General features: G+C 38.3%; 2 protein-coding genes across 9 annotated transcripts in view; one reads left to right on the top strand and one right to left on the bottom strand.

Annotated features, from left to right (window-relative positions):
- Positions 1 to 7,749, bottom strand: part of RAB3GAP1 (RAB3 GTPase activating protein catalytic subunit 1) — a 117,809-nt gene extending 110,060 nt beyond the window's left edge. For 2 of the 6 annotated variants that reach the window (XM_025935257.2, XM_025935256.2), the window contains exons 1-3: positions 7,673 to 7,749; positions 7,517 to 7,572; positions 2,997 to 3,072 (exon numbers count right to left, since the gene is read on the bottom strand). In XM_025935257.2, the coding sequence (XP_025791042.1) occupies positions 2,997 to 3,072; positions 7,517 to 7,572; positions 7,673 to 7,690 (150 nt within the window). In that variant the 5' untranslated portion in view covers positions 7,691 to 7,749. Of the gene's footprint in view, positions 1 to 2,996; positions 3,073 to 7,516; positions 7,575 to 7,672 lie in introns of those variants that run through there. The other 4 variants (XM_086715196.1, XM_086715198.1, XM_086715197.1 and 1 more) reach the window with 3 other exon arrangements.
- A 25-nt stretch (positions 7,750 to 7,774) lies between these two features.
- The window catches only part of MAP3K19 (mitogen-activated protein kinase kinase kinase 19), a 75,129-nt gene continuing 70,268 nt past the window's right edge, over positions 7,775 to 12,635 (top strand). For 2 of the 3 annotated variants that reach the window (XM_025935176.2, XM_086715192.1), the window contains exon 1: positions 7,775 to 7,921. The gene's annotated coding sequence lies outside the window, so the exon portion shown is untranslated. The remainder of the gene's footprint in view (positions 7,922 to 12,635) is intronic. The other variant, XM_086715193.1, reaches the window with a different exon arrangement.

The following is a 12,635-nucleotide window of genomic DNA, read 5'->3' as shown; positions in this document are numbered from 1 at the left end:
AGCCTGTAGAAGGAAACATTAAAAAAGTATCTTCATGACCTAGCAAAACTATCTGAGAAAACAAGCAGAATACACAAAAGAACTAAAAGACTCCTGCAACTCAATAAAAACTCATATGAATTTAAAACATGGACGGGGTGCCTGGGTGGCTCAGTCAGTTAAGCATCTGACTTTGGCTCGGGTCATGATCTCACAATACTTGAGTTTGAGCCGCACATCAGGCTCTGCGCTGACAGCTCAGAGCCTGGAGCCTGCTTTGGATTCTATGTCTCCAGCTCTCTCTGCCCCTCCCCCAATCACGATCTGTGTCTCTCTCTCTCTCTCAAAAATAAAAATAAACATGGACAAAATTTTGAACAGACATTTCATAAAGACAAATGACTAATAAGCACATGAAAGATAGTCAATACTAATACTCATCAAAGAAATACAAATGAAAACCAGAATAAGAAATAAAAATTAATTCTACAAACTACATACCCACTAGAACTAAAATTTTTAAGAGTGGAAAACAAGCAACTAGTGAGAATGCAGTTACCCAAACTGATGTATGTATTGCTGGTAGGGGGATAAAATGGTACAAAAAGCTTCAGCAGTTTCTTTTAAAGTCAAGCATATACCTATATTATGACCCAGTAATTTCACTCCTGGGTATTTACCCAAGAGAAATAAAAACATACCATCTCCAAAGGCCTCATGCAAGAATGTTCTGCTTTATTCATAATAGCCAGTATGTCTGTCAACAAGTGAAACAAACTGTAGTATATTCATACAACAGAGTATTACTCAGCAATAAAAAGAAAAAATGGTGATTCACGCAATATTCTAGAATAATGTCAAAAAAAATGTAAAAAGGTCAGGCACAACAAATACATACCATACGATGCCATATATATACAAAATTCAAGACAGAGGCAAAAGTAGTCTACAATTTAAAAGAAAAAAGAGAACAGCAGATGCCTGGGGGACATGAGTGAGAAGCATGGGAATTAACTGGAAAGGGTCACTAGGGACCTTTCTGGTGTGACAGCAACGTTCAGTATCTTGAGTGAGAAGTGTTGTTACAAGGAAGTAAACGTTTGTCAAAATTAACCAGTTTTGTGCAATATGTTGATTTTTATTTTTAAAACAAGTTAAAAACTCTAGTGGGGAGTAGGAGTTGATAGAGATACGACTGAAAGAAGAAAATGGCAGAACATTGTTGAAACTGAGTGATGGGCACATGGAGGTTAATCATACTATTTTTGTCTACTTTACAAGTGTTTGAAATTTTTCATAATTCAAGTTTTTTTTTTTTAAAGTATCTTTATTCCCCATCAGTGGAGGAAGACAATCACTATCCCACCCGTGAATTAAAATCTCTTCAAGCACAGTTTAAACTTTCTTTTATATACTGAACAACCCGTCCTTTACATTTTCTTTAATCTTATTCATCATAGTTAATAGCTCACCTTGCAATCTATTCATGTCTTCTCTATCTCATTTATTTACTACTATCTATAGGGAGAAAAGGGTTGAAGAGAGTTAACATTCCTTTAACCCCCACTACATGCCTGGCAGTATGCTACCCACTTTGAATATATTACCCAGTTTCTATCCCAAAACTGAATTCAGCATCTAAAATTTTAATCTTATTTCTTTACTTATTTATTACTTCTCTCCCTCATCAGAATTCATGTTCAATGGCAACATGGATCTTGCCTTGTTCACTATTTCTTCAGATCTGGCACATAGGAGATACTCAGTAAATACGTGCAGATCAAAGAATTAAGGAATATAACATCAGAGCTCACAAATACTCAATTTAGCTCTCTTTTTGGTGGTGCAAATCATTGCCCACTCCAGTTATATCTACCTTGTTTTGCCCTTAATTTTGTCATCTATATCAATTGTTGTTATATATTTGTTTCAAGTGGAATAGGATAATCTGTTTGAAAACTTCATTTTCCCTTTATTCAAAAAATGTAATCCTAAAAATATTTTAATGTATTTATATTCAGCATATCTTTCAATGCTATGTAATTTTTTTAATGATGTGTGATTTCTATATGCAGTGTTACTTTTTCTGCTCTTATTTATATGAAAAAAGAAGAAAATGCTGATGCTCTGATAGTCTCAAATTCTGTTAACATCACCATAAGCCTTAAAAATACTCATGAATATTGAGAATTGAGAGTTCCTTACAGAGGGATAAATTGCAGTTAATAATAGACTTATAATAAAAATGATCATTTTTACTTCAAAAAAAAATTTACCTAACAAAACAAAGCATCTACATAAGCCTAGAATCAAATTGATAGTTCCTGTTAGTGAAAAAGAGAAAATCTAGGTTTGTCCTCAGAATACATTCTGAGGCACGGTTTATCTCAGTAAGAATATCTTAATATCCAGTAACATCTTAAAATTCTACCTCAATTTTGAATAACTTCTTCATTCTTAAATATCCTCAAAACATCCACAGGGTTAAAAAGGGGGAGGGAGAGAGCAAATACTATTAATGGTACTGTAAAATACAAAAATTGAGTGAAATAGCTAACAACAGCAAGTCAGTTAAGACCAAGATTTTTCCTCATTAGTTAAGCAAAATACTCTACCCAAGAAGTTGGTAATTGGTAATTGCAATGTTTCTCTGACTAGCCAAAAAAAAAACAAAAACAAAAAAAAAACAAAAAAAAAACAAAAAAACCTTTAAAAAAGATTTTCTAATACTCTAAGGGAGAAAGCAAAAGAGCAGTAAACATTAGAGGAAATAGAAATCACTCATAAAGAATGACATTGTACATATAAAATTTTATTTAAAAAGAGCTCACAAATGTCTTACATTGTTTTTTGCCACAGATTCAAATCCAAGTTCTTCCAGATGCCACTTTATGCTTATAGCTCATATATAACTTTAAAAAAACATTTAATTCAAATGTACCAAATGCAGCAAAGGGCTTAAAAATAGAAGTTTCAAAGTAAATACTCATTTAGAGACACCAGCAAATAAATCTGACCTTTTCAAGTGGCTTTCCCAAAGAGTTTCCAATCAGTTTCCAGTCATTTAAGACTTCTTCAATTTTGGAAATAAACCTAGTAATGAGAAAAAAACTTTCTAAATATGTAACAGTGCTTTTTTCTTTTTTACTACTGTTATACAATTTCTTTAAAAAAAGTATTTTTTTAATTAATTTATTTAAGAGAGAGAGAGAGAGAGACAGAATGAGAATGAGTATTAATGGGCCCATTTACGGGCTCAGCACAGAGCCCAACGTGGAGCTCAATCTCACAAACCATGAGATCACGACCTGAGCCAAAATCAAAAGTCAGACACTCAACCAACTGAGCAACCAGGTATGCCAAAAAAGTATTTTTTAAATTTCAACATTTTTATCAGAGAAGGCTCAATAAGTTTAGTATTATTAGTCTAATTTATGGATATGGAATAAATGTGGAAATAATCCTCTGCAATCCAAGAATTCTTAAATTCTGGTTTTTTAATAAATTTTATTTATTTATTTAAGTAAACTCTACCCCCCAGTGTGGGACTCAACCTCACAACCCCAAGATCAAGAATCCCAAGCTCTACTGACCAAGCCAGCCAGGCATCCCAAATTTTAAAGTCCAATGCTTACCCAACAAAGGCAATCTGCTTCCATAAAATTTAAATTAAGAATTAATAAATCTCAGGGCGCCTGGGTGGCTCAATCGATTGAGCGTTCAATTCCTGATTTCAGCTCAGGTCATGATCCCAGGGTTGGGGGATTGAGCCCTGTGTCCAGCCCTGTACTAAGCATGAAGTCTGCTTGGGATTCTCTCTCTCTCCCCCTCTGTCCCTCCCTCCTTCTCATGCTTTCTGTCTAAAATAAAAAAATAAATAAAAAATAAAAAAGAGTAAGTCTCTATATTAGAATGTATATAATAAATTTGGAACAGAAGTAAAAACTGACAGGAGTGCCTGCACGGCTCAGTCAGTTAAGCGCCTGACTCTCGATTTCCACTCAGGTCACAATCTCACAATTCAGGAGTTGGAGCCCCATGTTGCGCTCTGCACTGACATTGGCAGAGCCTGTTTAGGATTATCTCTCTCCCCCTTTCTCTGCCCCGCCCCCTCTCAGGTGTGTGCACTCTCTGTCTCTCTCAAAATAAACATACATTTAAAAAAAAAAATGAAAGACTAAAAGGATACTACTAAAAATAACTATGAAACCAATGATCTTTTCCCTACCCTCAAAGTAACTAATCTATTTAAATTAACTTTTCCTTTGAAGATATTTAGGAAATGATTTGCCTACCTCTCCCCTCAAAAGAAAACATTTAGGAACTTTGCTCATTAAAATAAAACATGTTTTGGGGCACCAGGGTGGCTCAGTCTGTTAAGTCTCTGACTCTTGATTTTGGTTCATGTCACAATCTCACTGTTCAGGGAATCCAACTCAGCATCAGGCTCTGTGCTGATAGCACTGAGCCAACTTGGGATTCTCCATCTCTCATCCCGTTCCCCACTTGCATACGCTCTCTCTCTCAAAATAAATAAATTTTTAAAAAGTAAAACTTTAAAATGAAAAATAAATAAAACATGTTTTAAGGGACAGCTGGAAAGAAACAACAAGTAGATTTGTCAGCTTTAAGGAATAAATGACAGATTTTAATACTAATCACTATATAATCTTTAAATCTACTGATGAACCAGATCTATTAAAAAGAGAATGAATTCTGACTAGTAATATGCTCAATCAGCAAATTAAAAACTGTCAAATCTCAGTAGTACTGTTAAAAGACACTTTCAGAAGGCTTTTATTACTCCAAAAAGCTAACTTAAGTATGATGTAATCTAATAGCAAAATTGCTCCCCTATAACACCTACGTCATATTACTAGAGTACTAGAGTTAATTCTAGTCAAAATATATTCAAAGCCATCAGGTTTTTTCCCTCAGTGACATTATCAGTTAATATTTACATTTGTTTTAAGACAGTAATGATAGTAATGATAAACCAGAGTTATTACAATTTAAATGAACCTTGTAATCAAGTCCTCTTTAAGATGAAAGGCAGTATTAATATACTGATTCACTTCTGGGCAGTTCAATCAAAAAGTTAATTATCAGTTTTGAAAATGCTCTAGAAAGAAGTTAACATGTTTACAAAAAAAGGAAATAAAAATTTTTATTGTATCCACATGTGAGCAAAAATTTGCAAGTAAAATGTACATTGTATTTATAAAGGAAAAAAAAAACTGGAAGCTACCTAATTGTCTAAGTGCACAAAAGTTGTAAATTAATGGTATATCCACTGAATGAAATAGTATGCATCCATAAAAAATCAAGTTTGAAGACCATTTGAGGATATAAGAAAATGTTCATTTCATACATTAAGTGAAAAAATTGAAGCTATAGAAACAAGTATTAATATGTTTTGACACAGAATGCTTACAAAACACTCATAGATTAGAAGAAATTTTCTCAAAATATTAATAGTAGCTATCTCCTGGTGGTACAATTACAGGTTTCTTATATTTTTCTTTTTTATTCTACTATGAAGTATTATTTTAATAAAAATTGTTTAAGATAATATTGCTTTCACAGTAAAAGGAACATACTAAAGTACTTATTTTATGAATTCTATCAGTTACTAGCTAAAAGAGAAAAATTGGGTTCTACTGAAGTATGGAGATTTGACCAAAAAATTGAATAACTTTACCCCTGAAAGCTCTCAAGACCTCAGCTGAAGGGTCTTTTCCTCTGACTCCTCATTCTGTTAGGTTCCTTTGTCACATGCTCTTGTAAAACCAGGTTTCTTTCCCTTCTCAGTTCTTATTTCAATTTTAATTACAGACTTATGTGTATCATTATTTGACTCATGTCTGTCTCCTTCATTAGACTGTATGTTAAGAGCAGGAATTGTCTATTTTTATTGATCACATCCCTATGCCCTGCACTGTATTTGACAAACTGGCACTTAATAAATATTTCTGCAAAGGATAAGTGATTAAAAAGTTAGGTGGTTTTTTTTTTTTAATTTTTTTTTTAATGTTTGTTTATCTTTGAGAGAGAGAGAGAGAAAGAGACATAGTGCGAGCGGGTGAGGGCAAAGAGAGAGGGAGACACAGAATCCGAAGCAGACTCCAAGCTCTGTTCAGGGTGCCTACACGTGGATCAGGGTGCCTAGGTGGTTCAGTTGATTAAGCATCTGACTTTGGCTCAGGCTATGATCTCGTGGTTCCTGGGTTCAAGCCTGGAATCAGGCTCTGTGCTGACAGCTCAGAGCCTAGGTCCTGCTTCAGATTCTGTATCTCCCTCCCTCTCTCCCTCTCCCCCCCCCCCGTCAAAATAAACAAATAAACCTAAAAAAAAAGAATCCCAGGGGTAACCTAGGTAGTTCAGTCGCTTAAGGGTCCAACTTCAGCTCAGGTCATGATCTCATGGTTCAGGAGTTCGAGGCTCTGTCCAGCTCTGTGCAGACAGCTCTGAACCTGTAACCTGCTTGGGATTCTGTGTCTCCCTCTCTCTCTTCCCCTCCCCTTGCCTCTCTCTCAAAAATAAAATAAACATTAAAAAACTCAAAAAAAAAAAAAAAACCCACACAGATCAAAGGTTTTATTTTGTTCTTTTCCATTAATATTAAACATTCTGGACACAGAATATCTACCCAATACAGCCTTGCCAGTATGATTATGTCTAACTGACTTTTCTTTTGGGGGGGGGGCACCACAAATCAAACTATTATACCAGCAGGGATCTTTTATATTTTACTATGTCATCTAATGACATAACATGTACAAATTTCCTCTCCAACCAGAAAGATTACAAAATGTTCCAAGAAACTAAATATTGATTGGACACCCAGAAGGGTCTCTGTGATACCGACCAGAAAATTTCTCCATCTAAGCTATCACTCCTCCACAAAGCTGGGTTTCAACTAATTTCAATGATACAACGATTTCTCTCAGCTGTTCAGAGAGGTTTGCTGAGCATAGGAAGCCTGGGCACATGACCCACTGAAATGCAACAACTTGAACCGAAGGGTTCCAAAGCCATCTGCAGCCTGTCTTAAAAGATTATTCTAAAAGACCGGATGGAGATGGTGGGAAAGTAGCAGATGGACAACCACCAGCACTATGAAGGTCTCCTCCAGAAATGGATATGCGACGTACACAGAAGGAAAAAGCAGCTGCGAAGTTCACTGCTTATGATCACAAAATGTGTTAAACGGAAATGAAAACAGGAACGGACGTGGTAGCCACGGACATTGTTTCTGCGGGTGGGCAACAACCGTTCTAAGGAAAGTGCTCTCAGAGTAAACAAAACTTTTTCTGAAAGCCGCATCTCAGGTGTTTGGCTGATGGGGGCGGGCCCGGGCTGTTCAGACGCAAGAGGCTTACTTACAGCTGCCTAGAAACCAGAGGAGACGCAGAGCTGGGGGCTCGCGGATCTTACTTTTACCGCAGAATTAGTGTCACGTGTGGTCTATGTTGGGGAAGTGGCACGAAGACTCCGGGGCCCAAGGTACTGATTACCAAGGATACGACTCACTCACCTTTCCCATTCCGAGGCAGTGGTGAAGTCCGTGATCTCAAATACCTCGGACTCGGGCTACGGGAAAAGGAAGGAAAGAAAAACAGATTGAGCCCCGGGGCGCTGACACGGAAGAGAGAACTTACAGGCAGGGATAGAAAGAGAGCAAACACCTCACCTCACTGTCGGCCGCCATCTTGAGGAGCGCCGCGAAGGGCGCTAGGTATGCTGGGAAGAAGAGCAAGGCGTCAGGGGAAGGGGGGAAAGGAGGGCGGGGCCGGGCCTCGGCGCAGCACCGCCCCCTGGTAGTGAGTCCTGTTTGGAAGTCGTCAAAGGCTGCAATCATCTGATTAAACAAACAAAAAAGCTTTGAATTTGAAATATTCCTGTAAAGTAATGAATTCAGGAAAAGAACACAAGCAAAGAGGTAAGACAAGGTCCTAGATTCCTGTGGATAAAATTATATTTAAAACTCCAGGGGCGCTTGGGTGGCTCAGTGAAGCGTCGAACTTCAGCTCGGGTCATGATTTCAGGTTAGTGAGTTTTGAGCCCTGCGTCGGGCTCTGTGCTGACAGCCCAGAGCCTGGAGCCTGCTTGGGATTCTGTCTTCCCCTCTCTCTCTGTCCCTCCCCTGCTCGTGCTCTCTCTCTCAAAAATAAATAAACATTAAAAAAAATTTTTTTTTTTAAACCTCAACCACGTTGAATTGAATTTTTCATTAAACATCTGTTTATTGATTGCAAGGCTCAGAGCTAGGTGTTGTAATGTCCACCCTCCTCTACCTCCCTCAAAGAATTTACACAGTTTGGTTCAATCATGAGATAAAGTTGTGCTAGTTTTCTGGTTTCTGGGAAAAGCAACATACTGTTCAATGAATACTTCACTTTTTAAGCCATTGAGGAACAGAAGGGGTGGCAGCTAGCAGTTGACAATTATAATTCATACATACTGAAGTATATGTCATGAAATGACACCATGTCTAGGATTTGCTTGAAAATAATGGGAGGGGAAATGAGTAGGGCTAGGAATAAAACCAGATTAGATATTAGTGGATAATAATTTAAGCTAATGATGTGTACATGGGTGTTTATACTATTCTCCCTACTTCTTTTAGGTCTGATAATTTTCATGATTACAAATTTAAAAAGATTAAATCTCACTTAAGTTTTGCAATCTACAAAAAGGAAATTGGTGATAGAAGACTAAGAAATTCAGCTTCAGCAATAAAAAAATTTAATCTTAAAATAAGCGTTAGATATATCAGAAATTTGATGATATAGATAGGGCAGATGAGGAATCTAAGGTCAGAAGAATTTTAACAACAATAGGTATTGCTAGTGCCAAACCTTGAACCCTTGTCTTCTAATGTTCCTTCTAGTTTCTGCCTACCATATCAATGAGGGATTGTGAGTTACTACTGCAGCAGTCTTTCCCAAGAGGTCTCAACTTGCATCCTCCATTCATTTTACAAGCACTTATTAAACACCTAACTATAAGCCAGTCACTGTGCTAGAATAGTAAGTTGTTTTGTAGATGTGGTCCCTGACCTCAAGGAACTCAGGGTCTAATAAGGAAACCAGAAGTTTGCTGCACAGCAGAAGAGATGCTGCATATATCAGCATTAGTATTAGCAACACAAGGTCAATGGTAATCTTGACAAGAAGAATCTTGGAGGAGAGCAGAGGGATAGTTAAGATATCATAACCAGGTTGGGAGTAGGGAAGGCTTCTAAGTATGTCCAGAGGCTCGAAGGTAGGAAAGTCTGATCTGACCAATGAATCAAGAGTGAGCACCTAGAGCACAGTATTGGTGATGCAGTTGGAGACATAGGAATGGGCCAGACCATATAGGGCACTCTAGGCCAAGAATGGACTTTATTTGAAGCACAGTGAAAGTCACTGAAATGTTTTAAGCAAGAGACCAACATGATCCAATTTACATTTTGCAAAAGTCTAGATGCTTTATGAACAGAACCGGGGGAGGGTTGCAAAAAGAAGTAGGGACAGCTGGTGACTATTAAAGTATCCAGTGAAAGATGATGGTGTGAAGGCTTGGACTAGGGTGGTTAGCACACATGGTGACTTATTTGATATGCATTTTGGAGATATGATAGACAGGACTTGATGATGGATTAAAAGTAGAGATAAGGGAGGGGTGCCTGGGTGGCTCAGTCCGTTGAGCATCCGACTTCAGCTCAGGTCATGATCTCATGGTCTGTGAGTTCAAGCCAAGCGTCAGGCTCTGTGCTTACAGCTCAGGGCCTGGAGCCTGGTTCAGATTCTGTGTCTCCCTCTCTGCCCCTCCCATGCTTGTGCTCTGTCTATCTCTCTCTCCCTCTCTCAAAAATAAATAAACATTCAGAGTGGCCAAAATGAACAAATCAGGAGACTATAGATGCTGGAGAGGATGTGGAGAAACGGGAACCCTCTTGCACTGTTGGTGGGAATGCAAATTGGTGCAGCCGCTCTGGAAAGCAGTGTGGAGGTTCCTCAGAAAATTAAAAATAGACCTACCCTATGACCCAGCAATAGCACTGTTAGGAATTTATCCAAGGGACACAGGAGTACTGATGCATAGGGGCACTTGTACCCCAATGTTCATAGCAGCACTCTCAACAATAGCCAAATTATGGAAAGAGCCTAAATGTCCATCAACTGATGAATGGATAAAGAAATTGTGGTTTATATACACTATGGAATACTACGTGGCAATGAGAAAAAATGAAATATGGCCTTTTGTAGCAACGTGGATGGAACTGGAGAGTGTGATGCTAAGTGAAATAAGCCATACAGAGAAAGACAGATACCATATGGTTTCACTCTTATGTGGATCCTGAGAAACTTGACAGGAACCCGTGGGGGAGGGGAAGGAAAAAAAAAGAGGTTAGAGTGGGAGAGAGCCAAAGCATAAGAGACTGTTGAGAACTGAGAGCAAACTGAGGGTTGAGGGGGGTGGGAGGGAGGAGAGGGTGGGTGATGGGTATTGAGGAGGGCACCTTTTGGGATGAGCACTGGGTGTTGTATGGAAACCAATTTGACAATAAATTTCATATATAAATAAAAAAAAAAAAAAAAAGAACTTACCAAACTCAACACCAAAAAAACAAATAATCCAGTGAAGAAATCGGCAAAAGACATGAATAGACACTTCTCCAAGGAAGACATCCGAATGGCCAACGGACACAGGAAAAGATGTTCTACGTCACTCATCATCAGGGAAATACAAATCAAAACCACAATGAGATAGCACCTCACACCTGTCAGAATGGCTAACATTAACAACTCAGGCAACAACAGATGTTGGTGAGGATGCGGAGAAAGAGGATCTCTTTTGCACTGTTGGTGGCAATGCAAACTGGTGCAGCCACTCTGGAAAACAGTATGGAGGTTTCTCAAAAAACTAAAAATAGAACTACCCTACGACCCAGGGATTACACTACTAGGCATTTATCCACGGGATACAGGTGTGCTGTTTTGAAGGGACACATGCATCCCATTGTTCACAGCAGCACTATCAACAATAGCCAAAATATGGAAAGAGCCCAAATGTCCATTGATGGATGAATGGATAAAGAAAATGTGGTATATGTATACAATGGAGTATTACTCAACAATCAAAAAGAATGAAATCTTGCCATTTGCAACTGTGTGGATAGAACTGGAGGGTATTATGCTAAGTAAAATTAGTCAGAGAAAGACAAAAATCATGACTTCACTCACATGAAGACTTTAAGAGACAAAACAGATGAACATAAGGGAAGGGAAACAAAAATAAAAACAGGGAGGGGGACAAAACAGAAGAGACACAAATATGGAGAACAAACTGAGGGTTGCTGGAGGGGTTATGGGAGGGGGGATGGGCTAAATGGGTAAGGGGTATTAAGGTATCTACTCCTGAAATCATTGTTTCACTATATGCTAACTAATTTGGATGTAAATTTTAAAAAAACGTTAAATTAAATTAAAAATAATAACAATAAATAAACATTAAAAAAATAAATAAATAAATAAAAAATAAATAAACATTTAAAAATAATAAAAGTAGACATAAGGGAAAGGAGGGAATCAAAGATAACTTTCAGGTTTCTGGCCCAAGCAAATGTGTCGGGATGATGCCATTTCCTGAGATGAACGAGACTGGATGGAGCAAGGCAACCAGTGTTTGCTTTGGGAAGTGTGAAGTGCAACAGGTTTGTAAGATACTCAAGGAGAGTTGTTAAGGAGAAAACTGAGTGTAAGACTAGGACTCAGAGGCAAGACCTGGGGATGAAGATAATAATTTGGTAGATTTTAAGACACAAGAACAGATGAAGTGATTTAAGAAAAGAATATAGGGGCGCCTGGGTGGCTCAGTAGGTTAAGCATCTGACTTCAGCTCAGGTCACGATCTCGCGGTCCGTGACTTCGATCCCCGCGTTGGCCTCTGGGCTGATGGCTCAGAGCCTGGAGCCTGCTTCCAATTCTGTGTCTCCCTCTCTCTCTGCCCCTCCCCCGTGCATGCTGTCTCTCTCTGTCTCCAAAATAAATAAAACGTTAAAAAAAAATTTTAAAGAAGAATATAGAAAGAGAAGAAAAGGAGCCTCATCTGAAGACCTGAAAACATTTTATATTTGGAGGATGGATAAAGGAAACGTATGCCATGAAAGAGGGAGGAAAGTAATGGCTAGAGAAATAGGAAAGCAAGGAAAGAGGATGGCACAGAACCCAAGAGAGGAGGATGTTTCAAGACAGTAAATATTGAGTCCTGAAAAGCAAGTAAGAGAAAGATAGGGTCAAGGGTGGTCAATTGTTATTGTTTCTTGGGGTTTTCCTTTGTCTTTGAGGCAGAGGAGAGCAGATATGTTTGTGTATTGATGATAATCTAAGAAACTGACGATGAAGGGGAGGTGGGAGAGTTGAAGTTCCTGTGAAGGTGAGAGAGGAGGAAATCCAGAGCTGGTGGCACCATTTACATTGCCTTGGGAAGTCCTGCTTCAGAAGGGACTCCCCACCCCCACCCCATGAGTAGCACTCCCTGGAGTTATGTGCAGCAAGGTGGAATTCAGAGCATGTATACCAGTGAAGGAAGGATATGTGGTTAGGTTGGCTTTTTTTGAGAAGAGAAAGAAGGGAAGAAAAAATGGGTAGAGACATAGACACTGG

Source organism: Puma concolor, chromosome C1 (assembly GCF_028749965.1).
Source record: "Puma concolor isolate L17-30 chromosome C1, mPumCon1.1.hap2, whole genome shotgun sequence".
In the NCBI taxonomy this organism is placed as follows: domain Eukaryota; kingdom Metazoa; phylum Chordata; class Mammalia; order Carnivora; family Felidae; genus Puma; species Puma concolor.
This window is presented reverse-complemented; position numbering and strand designations above follow the sequence as displayed.